Here is a 22,260-nt window from a genome sequence, read left to right on the forward strand (position 1 = left end):
TTTTCCTGCTAAGGTATTCTCTCACACATATTTCAATGGCATATATTTCTGCCTGGAATATTGTTGGGTAGAGTCCCATCGGAATCGATTTTTTGAATTTAGGGCAATTGATTCATGCCCCTGTCCTACCATTTTCCAATTTGGACCCATCAGTAAACCATATCTGAGATCCAAGCTTGAAATTGATAGAATGAGTTCTCCAGGCTGCACGTTCATTAATTATAACTTGGAAGTTCCTGAAGAGTATTAGTTTGAGTGATAGTATATCATCCCTATGAAGAATGGGACTATATAGGAAGTCTTCTAAGATCTTTAAATGTCCTTTCATATCCCCACTTTTAAGTTCAGATATACCTTTTAATCTTAAGGCACTCGAGCGAGCTTCCCTTTCAATCAAGATTGGAAGCGGTGGTATGTTCAGGAGCACTCCCAATGCATCCATGGGACCTGTTTTCATAGCTCCTGTAATACCAATACATATCAGGAGATGCAGTTTGTTTAATTCGTTTACTGCTTTTCTTTGCTTGACCTTGGGCCACCATGCTAAGGATGCATAAGTGACTATGGGTTTCACAACTGTGGTGAATGTCCAGAAGGTCATTCTAGGGTTTAGTCCCCATGTCTTACCAAAAGGCCTTGTGCAGGCAAAGAATGCCCTTGAGGCTTTTGAAGTAACTCTCTCAATATGGGAATTCCACGTAAGCGTTTTGTCAAGACTGACGCCAAGATAGTTCGCTTCTGTCGAGAGTTGAAGTGTTGTTCCATTAAAGGTCGGACATTTGAGATTTATGTTCCTTCTCCTAATAAACGGTACAAGTGCTATTTTTGATGGGTTAATGGAAAGCTCTTTTTGCGTGCACCATTTGTTTATTATTGTAAGGGCTTGCTGCATGCGATCCGAGTCATACGGAGGCAAAAGCAAAAGAGGGTTCAATTTCCAAACACTATTTGGAGTACCCTATATTTTATATTTTTCTTGTTCATTTTCAACGCAGGCTGCGTCATAACTTAATAAATTTTGTTTGCCCTAAATAAAAAATACGCAGGTGAGTAGTTAGTTATGAAACAGGAATGGTAGGGATAAAGAAAAATCCCCGCCTACTTCAAGTAGATTTATGACTTCGCATATGAAGTATCAATTACTCAAAAGAACTTGCACCCACACACGAAGAAAGCCAGGTGACAGTAAATTTATGGCTATAAAAATGTTTTATTAAAAAGGTAGTAAAATTACCTGAAATAGAAAGATTAAAAAAAAAAATGTGTTGTGCATTGAAAAAATCAAAATGTATCAAATCGAGCCATACATTTTCAAAAGCTATTACACTTCACATTTTCATCGAAAAAATTGATCTGCAGCAGTAGGGAGTGCTTCTCGATGCTTTCGTTTTTTGTTTTGTATCTTTTTTCCTTTGCTTTGTTGCCTACGTGTAATTTATGAATTGAGATTTTACGACCGGAAACAGACACAGAAGGTATCATAATAAAAATGCCCAAACTCCCCTTTCACCCGTTTATGACTTCCACACCTACGCGCATCGAATCGAAGAAAATGTGGAGAAGAATAAGTGCAAGAACACGCATAAATTCCACTTTGAAAATTGCAAAAGAAAAGAAAGAAAATTGTTTTATTCATTGCCCGGAAAGTATGACGAATTATCCCGCCACCTGCATATGGACAAAGAAAGGTCGACGATTTCATATACCTGTAATGCGGCGAATACGTGCACATGTATGTATGTGTGTACTGCCATGGAGAAGAGTTATAATAACTTACCGTTGTGCCGTCGTAGCCATTCGTTAGCAGTTGTATATCGATTTCAATATCCAGATCCACTTTGGCAGTGGTCAGTTGGAGCGGCAGATGATCGGACATGCCGCCAGCTGCGTTTGCACTCACACCGCCAACGCTGTTGCCTACACCCGCCGCCATTATAATGGCGGCGTTACTGCTGTGATTGTTGTGCGTCGCAGCTGCTGCTGCTGCCGCCGCCGCCGCTGTAGCGATGGTGGTAACTGTTGCTGTTGTGGTTGTTGTCGCTGCGACGGCTGCGAGTGCTGCGACTGTTGAATTGGCCGTCGCGGACATTTTGCTCACACCCCTTAAACGTCGATTTGTATGTGTGTTTTTTTGTTGTGTGTATTTCTGTGTTTGTGGGCGTAACAAGAACACGCACAAATACACATACGCGCAATCAAAGAGCGGGGAAAAAGGTTAGAAGGCAACAGCAAATCGTTCACACGTATCTGGGCAAGCGTGTGGGTGGTTGTTTAAGTGTGTGCGATAGTGAATGCATGCAAATGTGTGTCGGTGTGTAAGGGAGTGTATGTACATGTATTGGGTTCACTTAAGTTTGCACTCTCTTCGGTGTTGTAAATACTCATGAATTCACTGGTCTTTTAATGGAGTTAATACGTCTTTTTGTATTTTTTTATTTATTTTTTTTTAATTTTTTTTTGTTTTTGTTGTTGAAAGCAAAAATATCTTTTTACGTGCTGCTAATAATTTTAACCCTCTGCCAAGTTTTTAGTTCACGCTCGTTGGAAAATTACAAAACTTCCACGTCGAACTCTGTACGAGTTCTTTCTTTTTTGAGTAAATTGTATTTTTTTTTACATTCCCGTTACATTTGCGTTTCACATTAATTCACATATGCGACAATGCGCACTGCACAATGGCATCCCTCGTAGGGAATTTCTTTTTCATATCTTTCCTCATATTTACATTCATATTCATTCATATTCGCTGCGGCGTTCACATTTGGCTGTGAGAATTTGGTGCTCACAGAAGGGGGAAAACCAGCAACCGAACGTAATTGGAATGCACGACAAGATATTCACTATTTATGCAGGATATAATGGCTGCTTGCATTTTATTAAAATAGAATTATTTTTTAATGTTCATACGGATCACTTTTCATGTCTTTTTTTTATATTGAAGCATACAATTGCAAGTTTAGATCTGAAAGCAGAAAAGAGAAATGTAATTTTTATTAACCCTTCTGATTTTTTCTAAATTTACTAAATATTAAAATATCATCTCAATTATATTTAATAAAATTATAGAAATTCTCTCTCTCTACATTGAAAATTTTAATTCAAGGATCCGCCTGATTATGGGGAATGCAGGGAATGAAGTAGAATATCTTTGCACCATTTTTAGATTTTTTCTCCGTCTTTTTTGCTGTTTGAACTCACTAAGCGTGAGCGTGAGTACCATTTGAAAGTGCGTGAAGCTCCAAAATTATAGAAAAAGTTGTTGAAGTGAAATTTCTTAGGCGTCAATGGACGAGCGAGAATGGAGAGTAAAATTTCAAGGCCATGCAACGTTTAGGGCATTTTCGTTCCGCGAGAGAGAAAAAACATATAACGTAGAGGAAAAGGTGAGAGAGAGAGCTACACCTTATACACATATATCTTAGATACACTTTGCGCAACTTATCCTAGGTTGTTCCTTGTGGTTGCTAATTTGTAGTGAGAAATAAAACTGCCTACTTTTTGGCGCTTGTTTGTTGGTGCAAACTTGTAGGGAATATATTTTATGGTGCCTACTTTTAGCGTTATATTTCCTAGGTGCCTACTGTTTGGGGCTTTTTTTTGGTCCCAATTTTTTAGGGTTTATTTTTTGGTGCCTAATTTTTGGCGTTTATTTGCGTTTCCTGGCTAGTGCTTGTGCGTACTATAAAGTGCTATCCATTCCAGCGTCGGATTTATTGGTATTGCCTCGCGGTAATTTGTGCCGTTTTTGTGGTCCTGGAATCGCTGCGTTTGTGCGGGTGATAAATGCTCGGAGTAGTGCGCGTTGTTGCCACGGTTTGTGTCCGGCGTGTACCTACACCGGTCGACCCATCGGCGTTTTTTGTAAATTTGGTATATTGCAAATGTTGTGAAATTATTTAGATATATATTCTTTCTCTCTCTCTCTCTCTCATTCTATCTCGGGTCTCTCCCTCTTTCCTTGTCTGTCTTGAAAGTTTCATTTCTGTTATGTGTACGCTACACGCACTTTATTTTCTAATAGCGGTCGCTTTTCGACAGGCTATAAAAAAGCTCCTCATAAAAATATCTGCCGTTCGGAGTCGGCTTGAAACTGTAAGTCCCTCCATTTGTGGAACAACATCAAGATGCACGCTACAAATAGGAGGAGGAGCTCGACCAAAAAACCAGAAAGAGTCTAACCGCAAAGTATTTATTTATTATAATTTGTTATTCTCCGAAACTACTGAACGCGCTTTCGTGGGACTTCAAATGCTAATTAAAAAAAATTATTCTCTTCCCAAGAGGAATTATAGAATACTTTGTTATCACACATTTTTGGGAAATTTTTGCATAAAATTAATTTCAAATGTTTTTTACGCTTATCCGTACCCTCCTCTCCGCATAACCGTAATGAAATGAAAGCCAACATATGACTTCAACCCGTTGGAGCTTCAGATGGAGATATGTTGTCACCTGAAGCCATGAAAGCAGCAGACCCATTGGTTTCGACTATACACTTCGCTCCACTGTTTAGGGTGTGTGCTTCTTCTTTTTCATTAGAATGCAAGCGATCACACAATTTTTTATGCATTGCATTTAAAGTGGTTGGGTTTGAAGAGAAAATGTACGCTCGAGTGGCTAACTGACATTTTGATGCACGTTTCCATGATAAACATATGTGAAAAAATAATATTTCCATGCATAGAAGCTAGGCAGACATCGCACTGATCAGTCCCAGAATATAGAGGCATATCTTGGAACAAAGTAGCGGATGTACTGTCTATAGAGGCTGCGGCTTTGCTATCAACAGGGCCCGTGCATTTCCTTGTCACAACGGACAACGCGCCAAAAGGGAATGGAGGTGTGCTTAGGAGTGAAACACTAACGTGATCTGGCACAAAATTATGGAGCTACTCACAAGTCTCCCTAACAATATTCTGAAAATGCTTAAGGGCACTATCACAGGACACTGTCTATTCATCTCGCAGGTGACTGCATAGTTATCCGCACAAGGATTGGGACATAGTTCTACGCCCTGCTCGTTCGCTTCTGTGCCCAGTCCCCGGATACTCCAGCCCACCTTGTTCTCGAATGAGAGGCTATAGCGCGAACAACTTTGAGACATCTCGGCCGGATGTAGCCGGACCAAAAGGCTCGTACGCTCAGCCCAATCGAGCTCTTAAGTGAACTGGGTTTGCATGAGATACTGTGATGAGTAGAATACACAAAAGACCATGGAGCATTTTTAATTAACTCCATACAACTTGATGTTTATGTATAAATTCACAGCTTAATGCAACCAATTACAAAAAGTTGTGCTCCTAATCTAACGACAAAAAATAGAGCGAACAGAATTGATCATAAAAGAAACTAGATGTCTAGCTCTCATCGGTTCCGTATCCGTTAGGGAGTGGCGAATAGACGAAGCAACTAGCACAAATAAGTTATATTGGCAACACTGAAATGGCTCCCAAAAATGGCACTTGTTTGGAAGCACTTAATGAATATTAATCGGATAGCGTTCAGACAAAAGGGAGGAAGAGCTCGGCCAAACACAGAACAGAAGTGTGTGCACCAATTAAAAAACAAACAAAAAAACTGCGTTCAGACACACTAATCGAGTTGCAACAACACAAAGCGTTTTGCCCCAGCATGAATAACACAGTGGCTCTCTCTCTTCCCCGTGAACCTCTCTACCAAAAGTTAAGAGTCCACACAAAAAAGCTGGCGTGTCTGAAAACAATCTAATAAGACGTGCCTAATATCCGAAAGGAAAGTTAGAAGCTCTTGAAAAGAGTGAGTTATACCAGTTTTATGAGGTAGAACCATACTCGCTAGCAGCAAATCTTTCTTGGTAAGTTTGTTGTTGCTTTCAGATGCAAATTTTTCGTCAAGCGAGCAGAGCCCAAACTTAGCGAGCAGAGAAGTCGCGAATCGAAAACGCCTTCTTTCAGAAACACATCGTTATTGTAGCATTTCAACCCTAAATTTTAAAATTTGAGTCTGGGATGCGTCCCGGTCATTTTTCATTGGAACGCAGCTATTGTCACACTCCCTGCGAACAAAACCATGGGTCATGGTCAAATATTAACACCAGCACAGTTTTCAAAGGTATCGAACGTAAATGTATTTGGAAAACGCTCTTCATCTGAAGTATTCCGAGGATTCAATCGGGCTAATCATCACACGATTTGGTTAGATAGATCATGATTGATGATGAAATTTCACTCAGAGCAACTTTTTGGTGAACTCCACTGGAATGAAGAGATTATGGAAGACGTAATAGCGACGAATGCATTTACAATGACTTCCCTAAGGCATTTGACAAAATGTCGCACGCGATTCTAATAAATGAGTTAGCTTACTTGGGCTTTCACTTCTTCTTTCTGCAATGGCTTAATTCGTATTTGGCGGGCAGACGGTGTGTGGTAAAAGTTGATGACGCATTATTGGATTACTTCATTGCTACTTCAGGTGCCCCCAAGGGAGCACTTCAGTTTAGGGTTACTTCTGTTTGTCATTTTTACCATTGAAATTAGCAAAAGTTTCTTCCTTTTTGAATTTCTTGCTCGTCGTGGATGATTTAAAAATTTTCTCATCTGTTAAGAACTCAATGGATGATCAGAATCTTCATCTCGACTTGAATAATCTTCATCGATGGTTCATAAGCTCGCGCCTGGCCTTAAGTATTAAGAAATGTTTTCTTTTCACATTTTCGAGACGTCAGTACATTTTAACATATCCCACATTAGTTCTTATGTATATTAGTATATTAACCCAAAGTATAACAGAGTTTAAGGATCCTGAGGTCTTATTCGTGACAAAATGTTCCTTCAGTGGCCACATTAATTTTATGCTTTCAGAATCGTACTCAGTTGTAGACTTCACTCGTCGTAATACATCCGCATTTTCTGATCCATGTACCTATAAACTGCTGTTCACGGCTCTTCTTCATCCTCGTTTAGAGTACGCCGTTATCATTTGGAGACCTTACAAGTAACTTTCGATAAATACAATTGAGCGCGTTAAAAAATATATTTCTTAAAGAATCCTGTGAGTCTAGAATTAAACAAAAATCGATTTCTTGTTTTTTCGATATTTCGAAATCATATGCTTTTAAGAATACACTGTAAAATTTTTGGAAGGATATTCCCAGTAGTTTCGATTCTACAGCCGTTTTAGAAGATAGAGTCATATTCGTCACGCTCGACGGGCGAGACGAGTGGTCGAGAGGAATTGGAGTGCGCAGTATAGAAAATAAATACGTTGAACGTTATAAAAAAACTAAGGCTTTATTAAACACAAGAAATGAAATCGAAAAAAAATTATAATCAAACTGTTATCACTGCTAATGTTGAAATGCCTGAGTGAATTCCTTATTGCATGGATTTCATTTCCACATGACGAAGTAATGGCGTCATCTTCCGTTTTATCAGATTCAAAGGGTTAAACTCAATTATCTCAAAACCATTAGGTGCGCAACTAAGTTCTCGCTGTTTGTCAACAGATGCCGCCTGCTGTGTGTGCTAGTCGATTCTAACATAACCCCAACGTCATAAACCAAGCTTAGACATAAGGTAAACAAACTGCTCGACACTTATGAGATTTAATTTTGGTATCGCATACTTTCGGTTTTGTGAAAGTGCCTGATTTTGTGCCGAGTAATCGTCATTTGCGATAAATCTTGGTTTTCCTCTTTCATTCGGGAAAAAACGGCGGCTGAAGCGCCTCGAGAGCTACAAATGTGAAGGAAGGCCAAAAACCTTCGAAGACTCTGAATTGGAGGCATTGCTCAATGAGGATCCATGTCAAATGCAAGAACAGCTTGCTTCAGTATTAGGAGTTACCCGCCAACCCATTTCCAAACGATTGCATGCTTTGGGAATGATTCAGAAACAGTGGGTTTGGATTTCATATGAGTTACAATAAAACTAAGGTATGTTGAACGTCGATTTTTCGCCAGTGAACAACTGCTCCAGCGGCAAGAAAGGTGACGTATGATGAAAAGTGGATTCATTACAGCAATCCAAAGAAAAAAAGTCACGGGGATTGCCCGGTTGTGCTTCTACGTCATCGCCTCGGCCGAATATGCACGCTGCGAAGGATATGCTATGTTTTTGGTGGGACGAAGTTGGTGTTATTTATTATGAACTGTTAGCGAAGCGAAGCCATCACTGGGGATCGGTATCGACTTCAATTGATGCGATTGAGTCGAGCACTGCGCCAGAAGCGGCCGCATTACACGGAGGTATGAAAAAATGATTCTACAGCATGACAACGATCGGCCTCACGTTGCCAAACCCGTTAAAATCTACCAGGAAACACTGAAATGGGAAATCTTACCCCACCCGCAATATTCTCCAGATCTCCAGATATTGCGCCGTCCGATTATCACCTGTCCTGATCGACGGCACATGGTCTAGCTGACCAGCAGTTCCATTCATGTGAAGACATAAAAAAATGCTTGATCCGTGGATAGTCTCCAAAGAAGAACAGTTTTACCGCGACGGTATATGAGATCTACCAGAAAGATGGGGAAAAGTAGTAGCCAGCGATGGGCAATACCTCCAATGATTCACTTGTAACCATTTTTTCAGAATAAAGTTGTATTTTCATCAAAAAAACAGCGAGAACTTAGTTGTGCACCTAATACGTTTCTCGGTCTGGTGTTGTCAAAAAAAAAAAAAAAACAAAAAAAAAAAACACTATTCAACCGAATCGTCTGAAATTTTAATATGTTGTTCACAATATCAATGGCCGTACTAGAATCATATTGTTATGTCATTTACAGTCATGCTGATTAATAATTTTTTGGTCTTTGTGTTTCAGATGAATAGAAGAGCCAAAATAGATAACACCGGTCAAGTCCAAATTTTCGGGAGGGTCAACTACAGCGCCATTTTTAAACTTATTAAAATTAAATCTGCCGTTCGGAGTCGGCTTGAAACTGTAGGCCCCTCCATTTGTGGAACAACATCAAGACGCGCACCACAAATAGGAGGAAGAGCTCGGTCAAACTCCCAAAAAGGGGTTTGTATATAAAAGAAGTTAAGTAAAAAGCCTAAAAAAGTTAAATATCGTTTTTCATTTTTTTATTCTAAAAAAAAATCCTCAAAATGCCCTAAATTTTCGAGCTCTAAACCACCTGGACCCCTTAAGCAGGCAGTACATTCACTCTTATTTGAGGTGTCTATTCAATTCTATAATTCTCGACTAAAACTGATAAAATTAGAATCTCTGGAAAAGTCCTTTCGCTTTCTTTTATATTTAATTTTGTTGTCCTGTTCTACTTGAGCGGATGTTCCACAAAGAAGTCTTCGCAATATTTCCCCTTCTTATGTACTTAGACTATAATTCATTATCCAATTCAATGCTGCTTGATTTCGCTTTATCTTCATTCAACTTTTTTTTTTAATTTTAAATTTAGTTGCCCAATATTTTATTTATGAACTAAAGCTCTGCAACACTAACAAGTGTAATTTGACACAACTTGCACACCTGAAACTGTTGCACAGTGAAATCGGCCAGTTAAACACCAGAGCTCAAAAGTCTTTAGGAAATACTTTCCAACCTTCAGATTACGAACCAAAGCACATAAAAAAAATAAATATTCACTATAAAAATGCATTTTGCGTTTCCAAACTGTCCACCAACACGGAATGGCCACCAACGTTCTCGATAAAATTTCCATGTAAAATATTTATAAATCAAAAACTTGACTTATTTTACTAATTCTAATCTCAACTTCAATAAAATTTCGGGGGCAAACGAATTCTGATTAGATATTTTTTAATAAATATGAAATGTACACACACACACACCCAATAGCGAGTGTAACTATATACTAGATTTAGAATTATTTTGCGAATAAAACAAAAGTCATGAAATTTCAAATATCAAAATAATGATGCTTATCTTTATGCCCGAATTAACCCGAAATCTACTTATGCAAATGTCAATAAATTTTATTCAAAGCGAATAAACTAGTAAAAGAGCTATAAGTGAATTCAAGTGCGCAACATATACACTTGCACACATACACATACACGCACACGCATACAAATTTGGGTGGTTTTGCGTTGGCTGGAACAGTTTCTGTAGTTTGCACAATTTCCGTTTTGTCTTTCCGCTTTTGCGCTAGGCACTTGGAAATTTTATATCATGCGATAATAAAAAATATCAGCTAATTATTTTTAGTTCGCTTTCATACCTTGTTATGCTAATACTTTAGACTATAAATAGGGAATTTGCGTAAATTAATATACATAGCGTAAATGCGTTGGACGGAAATTGCGCGTGAACCGTGAAGCCGCAAAATTGGGAAAAACGCATGAGAATCTAAGTAATGGCTAACATGAGTGAAAATTATTAAGTGAAAAATTAGGTTAAGATAAGGATATTTGCCCACGGATTGTACAAATTGTAAGGGTTAAATTTGAAGGGCCAATGCTGAATGTGAACCACACCTAAACGTCAAGACTCCATTGGACTTCTTTCTTTGGGGTTATTTGAAAGAACAGGTGTACGTCGATAACCCAGTGACAACTCAAGAGCTAAAGGATGAGATAATTCGGCACATTAACGGCATAGAACCTCAATTATGCCTCAGCGTCATCGAAAATTTGGATCATCGGATGGAGGTGTGCCGCCGAGGCCGCGGCACCCATTTCGCCAATATTTCGTTCCATACGTAATTGAGCCATACCAGTAGTATCATAATAAATAGAAATGACAATAATTTCTTAAAAAAATTGTATTTTATTCAAAATCAACACCGGCCCTTGAATCTTAACCATCCATTATTTTGCTGTCAAAGGCCTAATATTTACCAACCAGCATGGTTTCGTTGCCGCTCTTCTAATAAGAAACTTCGATATTTTAATATCCCTACTAAGAAACTTCAACAGCATGAAACCTTGAAAATTGGCTTCTCGGGAACCAATTACGGGGTGAATGTTCCGATTTCTAGGGCATCTGCGGACTTGAATTTGTTTTTCAATTCTTCTGCTGCTGATTTTACATGGTCGTATGGCATCTTAGTCAATCATCTTAAATCGTTGTTTCTAATTTATTACTAAACTATTGAACATTAACTTAACATAGTCTGTAAGAATATGTCCCTTCAAAGACAAATAAACAAATAAAAAATGAAAGATATTCAATTTCAACAGACCCCAGTTTAGCGCCTTCGACAAAAGAGGAATTCTTCGCTGCACAACAAAGATTAAGGAAGAATCGAGTATTATGCAGATCTTGTGAATCGATTTGACAAAAATTGCCAAAGTTGATGAGAAAAAAGTTTCCTTACATGAGGCATAAGCAGCTGTGCATAATTTCTCAGTCCCTACGTTAAAACTGCATGAACTACATTACGAATTCTTCTCACATTTCTTATATTCTCCAGACTCAGAGTATTTATATTTTCTATTTTCAAATATAAAGGAATGGTTTGACGATAAGAGATTTTGAACGATGAAAACAAACACTTATTTTAAGTGATTGAAGAAGCATTGGATGAGGTGCATCGAACTGAGCTATGGTTATATTGAAAACACTTTTTTTTTGGCAAAATTACTGCAACTTATTTCAATTTTGAACTCACGGATATTATCTCATGACTGGAGAACTACTCAAACAACTGCACAAATAAAATAATAAAAAATTAAAAAAATAGTTAAAAAAAATGTTTCTTTATTTTTGGGGAAAATATAATAAGTTTACAAAAAAAAAAATGTATTTTCTTGGGAAAAACTAACAAATGACAAAAAACATTGTAGAGAAAAAAAATTTTATGAAAATTTTAATTTTTGGGAAAAACTTTTTTTGTCATTCTAGGAAAAAAAATTAATGAAAATTTTAATTTTTGCGAATACTTTTTGTTTACATTTTAGGAAAACAAAAAAAAAATGATTGAAAATTTTTGAAATTTTTGTTTTTAGATTTGGGAATTTTTTTGTTATTGTAGAGAAAACCAGTTTTTTTGTCATTTTAGGAAAAAAAAATTATGAAAATTTTAATTTTTGCGACAAACTTTTTCTTACATTTTAAGAAAACAAAAAAAAATTTATGAAATTTTTTCTTTTTAATATTTGGTTTTTTTTTTTGTTATTTTAGGGAAAACCAGTTTATTTGGTCATTTGAGAAAAAAAAATTTATGAAAATTAAAATTTTTGGGAAACACTGTTTTTTTTATCATTTTAGGAAAACAAAAAAATGATTGAAAATTTATGAAATTTGTTTTCCAGATTTGGGAACTTTTTTTTGTTATTGTAGGGAAAACCAGTTTTTGGTCATTTCAGAAAAAAAAGTTTATGAAAATTTAAATTTTTGGGAAAGACTTTTTCTGTCATTTTAGGAAAACAAAAAAAATTTATGCAAATTTATGAAATTTTCTTTTTAATATTTGGAAAAACAATTTCTTTTTGTAATAGGACTATGAATAAGTTCGTGCGGTTTTACAACAGATGGCGTAACTTGATTATTATTCCATCGATCCACATTTCCAAACATTCATTGGAGAGCTACTGTCGTAAGGCACAAACGTCAGTATAAGTTTTTTATTTGAAGCGTAAACAACAATATTTTTACCACACTTGAAAATGTCGAATTTCGTGCCAAATAATGTGTTTTTGCGGGGAATTCTTCTTCATTATTTTAATATGAAGAAAAAAGCAGCCGAAAGTCATCGTATCTTGGTGGAAGTTTATGGTGAGCATGCTCTATCTGAGCGAACGTGCCAGAAGTGGTTTGCACGCTTTAAAAGTGGTGATTTTGGCTTGGAAGACGAAGAACGCGAGGGTGCGCCGCCAAAGTTCATGGATACCGAATTGGAGGAATTGCTCGATCAAGATCCGGCTCAAACGCAAGAAGAGGTTGCAAAAACTTTGGGAGTTGATCAATCAACCATTTCCAAACGTTTAAAAGCCATGGGAATGATCCGAAAGGTAGGCCATTGGGTGCCGTATGAATTGAAGCCAAGAGACGTTGAACGCCGTTTTATGGCATGCGAACAACTGCTTCAACGGCACAAAAGAAAGGGTTTTTTGCATCGAATTGTGACTGGCGATGAAAAGTGGGTCCATTACGACAATCCAAAACGTCGGGCAACGTATGGATACCCTGGCCATGCTTCAACATCGACGTCGGCGCAGAATATTCATGGCCTGAAGGTTATGCTGTGTATCTGGTGGGACCAGCTGGGTGTTGTGTATTATGAGCTACTGAAACCGAATGAAACGATTACGGGGGATGTCTACCGACGACAATTGATGCGTTTGAGCCGAGCACTGCGAGAAAAACGGCCGCAATACGCCGATAGACACGACAAAGTTATTTTGCAACATGACAATGCTCGGCCACATGTTGCACAAGTGGTCAAAACATACTTAGAAACGCTCAAATGGGATGTCCTACCCCACCCGCCGTATAGTCCAGACCTTGCGCCATCCGATTACTATCTCTTCCGATCGATGCAACATGGCCTGGCTGACCAGCACTTCCGTAATTACGATGAAGTCAAAAAATGGATCGATTCGTGGATTGCGGCAAAACCGACCGAATTTTTCACAAAGGGAATCCGTGAATTGCCAGAAAGATGGGAAAAAGTAGTAGTAAGCGATGGACAATATTTTGAATATTAAATTTGTAACCATTTTACGTCAATAAAGTTTCAAATTTCGAAAAAAAAACCGCACGAACTTATTCATAGTCCTATTAATTTTAGGGAAAACTGCTTTTTTGTCATTTTAGAAAAAAAAAATTTATGAAAATTTAAATTTTTGCGAAAAACTTTTGTTTTTTGACATTTTAGGAAAACAAAAAAAATGTATGAAAATTTATGAAACTTTTTCTTTTTATATTTGGGAAAATTTTGTTTTTGTTATATTACGGAAAAACTATTTTTTGTCATTTTAGAAAAAAAGTTTATTGAAATTCTAATTTTTGGGAAAAACTTTTTTTTTGTCATTTTAGGAAAACAAAAACAGATTTATGAAAATTTATGAAATATTTTCTTTTTAATATTTGGGTTTTTTTTGTTGTTTTAGGGAAAATCAGTTTTTTTGTCATTTGAGAAAAAAAATTAATAAAAATTTTAATTTTTGGGAAAAACTTGTTCTTGTTATTTTAGGAAAACAAAGCAAATGATTGAAAATTTATGAATTTTTTTTTTAATATTTGGAAAATTTTTTTTTTTTGTTATTTTAGGGAAAACCAGTTTTTTCGTCATTTGAGAAAAAAAAAATTATGAAAATTTTCGTTTTTGGGAAACACTTTTTTTATCATTTTAGGAAAACAAAAAAAAAATTTATGAAAATTTATAAAATTTTTTCTTTTTAATATTTGGGAAAGTTTTTTGTTGTTTTTTTAGGGGAAACCAGGTTTTTTGTCATTTGAGAAAAAAAAAATTTATGAAAATTAAAATTTTTGGGAAAAACATTTTTATGTTTGTCATTTTAGAAAAACAAAACAAATGATTGAAAATTTATGAAATTTTTTTTTAATGTTTGGGAAAAGAGTTTTTTTTGTAATTTTAGAAAAGCACCCTCACTTAGATTTTTTTCTTATGTTTGTTATTAATAGCTGAGACTATACCCAGTAATCCATGCAAGTTGCATAATGGACTTTTCGAATTGTATTCAAATAAGTACAGTTCGTCGACGAGAAAAAATTTAAGGAGGGTAATTTTCAAAAATAGCAACAAAAATTTTTTTTCCCAAATATTATATTATAAGAAAGAAGAATCATAAATTTCATACATTTTTTTGTTTTCCTAAAATGGCAAAAAAACAATATTTCCCAAAAATTGAAATTTTTATAAAAATTTTGTTTGTGTTTTGTTTTTTTTTAAATGACAAAAATGAAAAAAATTTTTTTCACAAATTTATGAAAAAAAAATTTTATAAGCTTTATTCATATTATTTTTTTCATAAAATTGTTTTTTAAGCATATTTTACTTTAAAAATTAAAAAAAAACAATGTTTATAAAAATCATAAAAATAACTCTTTTTTTTGACAAAATTACTACTACTTATTTCAGTTTTTAGGGCCTTATTGACCCACCCTCGTAGCTAAATTTTTATTCACACAAATAAATAAAATATCCTACAGGTTATTATTTTTGGCGTGTAGCTGATTACCTTTTTGCACACAATATCCGAAACGGCGCGACTCGCCAACACCGGATGTGCGAAATGTTTTTATGTTTTTATTTCCTTTTTTACTTATTACAATGCATTGTTTTGATTGCCTTTCCATTTTCACTATTTATATGCAATGTGTGAGCGAAAATTTCTTGCGTGCAATTATTTTTTTGTGGAATGTTGCTTTGCCTACAAATGAACCTGTCCCAGTCAAGCAAAGCCACACACACACACACACACGCACAATACAACAGCAAAACAATCCACAATACGCTCACACACACACACGCAAGAATGTCGCGTAATGTTGGTCACGAGTTATGCGAACTCGCCACTAAAGAAAGGAAAAAATAAATAAATAAATAAAAAAACAACCCATACACTAACAATTTAATTTCTGTCGAAAATGAGCGAACAAACTTGGCAAAAGTGTTGAAAGGAATTGTGTTGTTGTTGGCACTAAAACGTCGGCGGCGACAACTCCGGATGTTTTTGCAAGTTAACTGGCAAGTGGCCGCATAAGGCACGAACACTAAAAACACTAAAAAGGTGAGAGCGAAGTAGCTGGTTCTTCTTCTTGATTGGCGCTGGTTACTTTAAAAATTAATGTTCCTGCAGAAAATGCAAAGCTAGATTTAATAATCTAATTTAGGATAGTACAGAGGATACAGGATTCCATGTCAAGTGATCCAAGTATTTTGGATATTGTCGTCAGTTTAGTGTGTTTAGTTTGTGTTTAGTTGTAGACTCGAGTACAATAACACCTAAATTTCAAAAATTAAAAGAAAATGAAGAAATAATTTAATGATTTTCAGATTTATTCAATGTTGAAAATTTTGGTATGCAGTTTTTTAAAGTCAAATATCTTCGGTTCCTCGTAAGATTTTGATACATTTTTCATAATTAATTTCTCAGGAAAAAATATACCTTGTAACAAAAAGTTTTTGGGCGGAACAATTTAAATTTTTGTGTCAAAATTCAACCCTTCAAACCTGAAACTCATTTTACCGATCAAAATCTATTTCGAATACCCGATAAAAAAGCGCATACCGACTCCGTTATTTTAATTAAAATTGGAATTGAACACCGCAGCATTAACTCTTATTCTACGGAAGCTATGCAAGCCTCAAGCATAGCTGTCAACATACGGCCGACCCAAGCGCGTTCTATCTAAACGAGGGTATACGAAAAATTCTTTAAAACTGTTCGAAATAGATGCCTAGCTGAAGGGGACTGTAACGCCAAACACACGCAGTGAGGATCCCAACTCTCTAGTGAGGATAGCAACTCTTGTCCGTCATCACAAACTTGAGTCCTATCACAGTCTCCTCAGGCTATCCAACATATTGGCCAGCGAACACAATCATGGACTTTTGCTTTGCGAAAAGTACTCCAGAAAGTGAAATAACGTGTAACTGATTTTATGAGCTCACCTCTGATCACTCTCCAGTAATGACCAAATTAAATAAGGACACATCTGAATCTCTTACCTCCTAAAGTCTTCACAGCAATAAAACTTTAATTCCCTCAACAATTAATCTGGAGCACCCACTCAAATCTAATGAAAACATTACAATTGCAGTTGAAAGTTTCAATAATTGCATTAAGCAAGCAGCCTGGAACTCAACACCCTCCATAACCCAGCAACAACGCTCCAAGATATCTCTCGTATTTCAAGAAAAGATAAAAGAAAAGCGACAGGCGGGAAAAAATAGCATCAAAGCAGGCTCTCGGGAGACAGAAAAAAGTAAAACCTGAGGTCTGAAACGTGCAGTGGTACTATGGATATACACAGCACTTATCAGACTAATCATCACTTACGCCTATGTGGTCTGGTGGTGACGGAGCATGGCTAAGTTCATACTCCAGGAACTATACAGGCTGCAAAGAAGTGCATGTTTATGCATTACGGGTGCCATGAGTACAACCTCTAATGATGCCCTAAATGCTATGCTTGATTTGCCCCCCCATTGGATCTTAAGATACAACAGGAAGCAATAAAAGCAATGTGTAGACTCTATAGATATGGTTTCTGGCATAAAGACGAAACTTCGGGACACAGAGAAATCTTTAAGTTGCTGTCTGAGCAGTATCCACTCTTTTCGGCACCTAAAGCCGACCTGATACCCACAGTTTCATGTGGAAGGAAATTTGATGTCAAATTTCCATTGCGTGAGCAATCCAGCAATTCAAAGAATGCATTGGGAGGCTTGACGGATATTTTCTTTACCGATGGTTCCAAGATTGAAATAGGGTCTGGAGCCGTATGGTACTTAAACGATAGTAATAAGTATCACTATGTTATGGGAGAAATGGAAGTTTTTGCTATTATAAAAGTAGTCGAATGGATAATCGAGTTTTCAGTGATAGCCAGGCTGCACTGAAGGCCCTGGAAAACGCGAAGCAAACCTCAAAGTTTGTTCAAGAATGTAAAAAGAAGCTTAATTCTGTTGCAAGACAAAACAGGCTTGTGCTCATATGGGTTCCAGGACACTCCGGTGTTCAAGGGAACGAAATTGCCGATAAATTGACCAACCGTGGATCAGCGGTTCCCCCACAAGGACCAAAGCCAATAATCTTAATCAGTTCCGCAGGAATCATGAACTGGATCAGCGATTATGTATGCAATCTACATAAAGAGCAATGGTCCATTATCGAAGGTTGCAGAACTGCAAAATGCTTTGTGACAAGTCCGAACAGAAAATTGTCCAAACTTTCTACTAAAACTTCGAAGGAAAGACGTTCCATTGCAGGACACAACCCATGGGGCCAGCATAGGACCACCATGGGAATCATTGAGGACCCAATAGGCCTGTTATGCTTGGATAAGGCGGATATCACTGAGCACTTTCTCTGTGATTGTCCTGCCTTTGCTAGAGCACGGCTACGAGTTTTGGGTTCCGATGTCCTGAGAATGAGTAATATTCGTTCTCTTAACTGGAGGATATTTACAGATTTGCCAAAGAATCTGGGAAATTCTCACAGGACTAACTGTCTCTATCTCTGTCTCTATTCTTTCCTATCTCTTTCTCTGATACTTTTCTCCTTTCCCCCTTGACTATCTACCCTCTTTTCAGACCTCTAAATAGAATGGGCCTTTAAGCTTGAGTGTTGTAGCAGCCACCAAATCTCTTGGTGCTCCTTGGCTCGACTAATTCAAATTTCAATTTTTCAACTACTATTTTAAGAACCGAGTCTTTAAGTTGAAAAAATGTATTTTTTAAACTTTTTTAAATCGTTTTTTCTATAATTATTTTGAAATTTTATTTATTATATGAAAATCCCTTTTAGACTGGAATGGCTTGAAGAAGATCCAACACCCATCACACCCGTTAAGATCTATGCGGACGGATCTAAAATGGACGGCAAAGAGCTTTCTATCAGTGAATCCTTTAAACTACCGGATCAGTGTAGTGTTTTTCAAGCGGAATAAACGTTATTCATGAGGCCTTAAAATGGTTAAAGATGAACAGAATATCATGAACGGATATCTGCATTCTGTCAGACAGTCAAGCTGCCCTACGAGCTCTGGATGCATTCCAAACAACATCCTACTTCTTAACGAATATAGTTAATCTATACACTTTAGGTATCAACAACCTTTTACGCTTTGTCAAAAGCTTAGGATGATTCAATATGGAGAGGAAAATGTAGCCCAGCCCCCGTGGCTCACAACGGACCCATTTCGTGGTCTAAGTGGCATCGTTGTCTCTATGTGCGATGCGGCTGCCAAACCTAACCTAACCTAACCTACGCATCCAGTACTTGGACTAGTACTGCCTTTGGCAAAGTTAGTCCTTGAAATATACTTTTTCATAATTACTAGCGTTTTTTTGTTTTTTTTTTGTTTTTTTTTTTTGTGTTGATTAACCAGTGTTGGACAGTGGGTTTTTTATCATCACTAGTTTAAATATTTATAACTAATTTTTAATCATTTATTAAATGAGTTATTATTTTAATAATTTAAATATTAATTTCTGGCTTGATGCAGATTTTACGTAAAGGAAGAAAAGTTAATTTTTTAAAGGCAGAAAAGTTAATTTTTTTTTTATTTATATTTTCTGTGTGCTCAATACTGTGCTTTTGGATTTTTTGCGTGTTTCTGTTCACACCTTAGGTAAGATTTGTATTTTATTATTCACTTTTGGTCAATTCAAAACTAGTTTTACTTGTTACTTTATTTTGAATCATGAATTGATTTTTCAAGACTTAGTTTTTTTTTTTTTTAATTTTTTTGTTTTTTTAAATTAAAAACTTAAACTAGTTTTCGTTTTCATATTTATTTTCAAAAATTTTTTTGTTTTCTTTTTTGTTATATTCACATTTTCGAAAGTTTTCGTTTTTATATTTATTCTCACATATTTTTTTCGATTTTACTTTTTTATAATAAGTTTTAAATTTAAATTTTAAAATTTTTTTCAATTTTATTGGTTTTTTATTCACATTTCAAGGGTTTTCGGTTTTATAATTATTTTCAAATAATTTTCGATTTAAATTTTTTATATTAAAAAAAACAGTTTTTGCTTTTAGTTGTTTTTTATTCACATTTTCAAAAGTTTTCGTTTTATATTTATTCTCGAATGTTTTTCATTTTACGTTTTTATATTCAAAAAAAAAATTTGCGTTTTATCAGTTTTTAATTCACATTTTCAAGGGGTTTCGGCTTTATAATTACTTTCAAATTATTTTCGATTAAATTTTTAAATTAAAACATTTTTTTTTATTTTATTTGTTTTTTTATTCACATTTTCAAGGGTTTTTGGTTTTATAATTATTTTCGATCTAATTTTTTATATTAAAAAAAAAATTTTGTTTCGACTTTATTTGTTTTTCATTCAAATTTTCAAGGGTTTACGGTTTTATAATTATTATCAAATTATTTTCGATTAAATTTTTTTATATTAAAAAAAAGTTTTTCGATTTTAATTATTTTTTATTCACCATTTCAAGGGTTTTCGATTTTATTATTGTATTATTTTCAAATTATTTTCGATTTAAATTTTTTATATTAAAAAAAAAGTTTTCCGATTTTATTTGTTTTTTATTCACGTTTTCAAGGATCGTTGGTTTTATAATTATTTTCGATTTAATTTTCTTATATAAAAATTTTTTTTTTCGATTTTATTTGTTTTTTATTCGCCATTTCAAGGTTTTTCGGTTTTATAATTATTTTCGATCCAATTTTTTATATTAAAAAAAATTTTGTTTCGACTTTATTTGTTTTTTATTCAAATTTTTTTATTATTTTCAAATTATTTTCGATTTAAATTTTTAAAAAAAAAAAAAAAAGTTTTCCGATTTTATTTGTTTTTTATTCTCATTTTCAAGAGTTTTCGGTTTTATAATTATTTTCAAATTATTTTAGATTTAATTCTTTTATATTAAAAAAAATTTTGTTTATTTTATTTGTTTTTTATTCGGATTTTCAAGGGTTTTCGGTTTTATTATTATTTTCAAATTATTTTCGATTTAATTTTTTTTATATGAAAAAAAAAATTTTCGATTTTATTTGTTTTTTATTCACATTTTCAAGGGTTTTCGGCTTTATAATTATTTTCAAATTATTATCGATTTGATTTAAAAAAAAATATTTTTTCGCTTTTATTTGTTTCTTATTCACATTTCAAGGGTTTTCGGTTTTACATTTATTATCGTAATTTTTATGTTCACATTTTTCTATATTAAATATTCTTACATTTACACTTTTATGATTTTGATTTTGATTTTAAAACTGTTCAGTAAATTTGCACAAAATGCTAATTGTAAAACAAAAAAAATCGGTTATAAAATTTTTATTGTTTTTTCTGTTTTTGGTATTCACATTTTTACAATTTGATTAAAAAAAAAAATTTTAAATTAATACTAACCTGTGGTTTGTTTTAATTAAATATGTATCCGTTTTTTTTATTTTTGTCCTTTGATTTTATTTTTTTTATCTTTTCTGTTTTTCGTATTATCTGTAAATCCTCTCTTTCACAAATTTATTTTTATTTTTTTTTTAAATTTGAGTTTACTCTTTTCGTGTGTTTTACTTTAGAATCAAATTATTACAGTTTTTGGAGTTTTTAAATTTCAAATTTTCAATTTGTATATTTATTTATTTTTACATTTTAGATCTTTAATTATTTTCATCGGCGATGAACTTTTGCTTCTTCAAGTTCTTTACCTTTTCTAACGCAATAAATAGTTTGCAATTAAAAACTTAATATTTTTTACTAACTTTTATATCATTTATACGACGAATTGTTTTCACAATTGTTTTTGTTTTTTATTTTTTTATTTTTTATATGCACCTCTGTAGGTCACTTGAGTTTCAGGGGCTACACGACCTAATTTACGATCACTTAAAAACAAATACTTTCGTGCACATGTATAGGTAAGTATGCATGTATTGTGCTTTTCAAATAATTTATTATGGCATGCAATTTGTCATCACCAGAAAATTCCGTTTCAAGCAATTTTTCAATTGCAACCACCAATTTAGCCCGCCATTTCCGTGCACTTGCCCTCACTCCATTTTACTTGTACCAGGGCGTGCGTGTGTGTGTGTGCGTATCACCATGCACTTTGCGCCATTAACACCCGCTCAATTGTTTGTAATCAATGAACGCCTCACTGACGCACCTTCAACACTAGCCACACTGCCGCCTCCTAAGTGTAATCGCATCACCAGTCACAAAGTATTATTGCACTAGTCACTTGAAATAACTTAAATGCATTCACTCACTCTCTCTCTCCTTTGGAGCTTAGATAGAAGTGATTCTTTATGCTTCAAATAAATAAACAAATGCCACTGCGAAATCTCAAAACCAAACCGTACGGGATGAAAGCTTAACGTCGACTGAATCTAGCTAGCCTGAATCGCCCAAGCAGCGTTCCAAATAGCGCCAGCGAAACCAACAACGTCGCAGCGAAGACCAACAAAGCCACCAAGACTGGTGATGTTCATATGTAGGTGCGAATATTGGGGTGGCCTACAAGTACATATCTGTGCATACACACATCCATACGAGTATGTATGTATGTGAACATATTGTTTGTTGTTGTTACTATATTATTATTCTTTGTTGTTATTTAAAGTGTTTTCTTGCATCCTTTTTCGCATGAGCGTCAACATATTCACATGGGTAAAGACTTTACT

The 22,260-nt window shown here is 34.9% G+C and overlaps 1 protein-coding gene across 1 annotated transcript; it reads right to left on the reverse strand.

Moving 5' to 3' along the window:
• Nucleotides 1–1,084: 1,084 nt before the first annotated feature.
• Nucleotides 1,085–21,945, reverse strand: LOC128855768 (uncharacterized). The gene is made up of 2 exons (XM_054090937.1): nucleotides 20,987–21,945; nucleotides 1,085–2,962 (listed from the first exon to the last, which is right to left on the reverse strand). The coding sequence occupies exon 2, from the start codon at nucleotides 2,087–2,089 to the stop codon at nucleotides 1,451–1,453; it is 639 nt and encodes a 212-aa protein (XP_053946912.1). The 5' UTR covers nucleotides 2,090–2,962; nucleotides 20,987–21,945; the 3' UTR covers nucleotides 1,085–1,450.
• Nucleotides 21,946–22,260: the final 315 nt, after the last annotated feature.

This window comes from Anastrepha ludens, chromosome 2 (genome assembly GCF_028408465.1).
Source record: "Anastrepha ludens isolate Willacy chromosome 2, idAnaLude1.1, whole genome shotgun sequence".
Classification (NCBI taxonomy): Eukaryota; Metazoa; Arthropoda; class Insecta; order Diptera; family Tephritidae; genus Anastrepha; species Anastrepha ludens.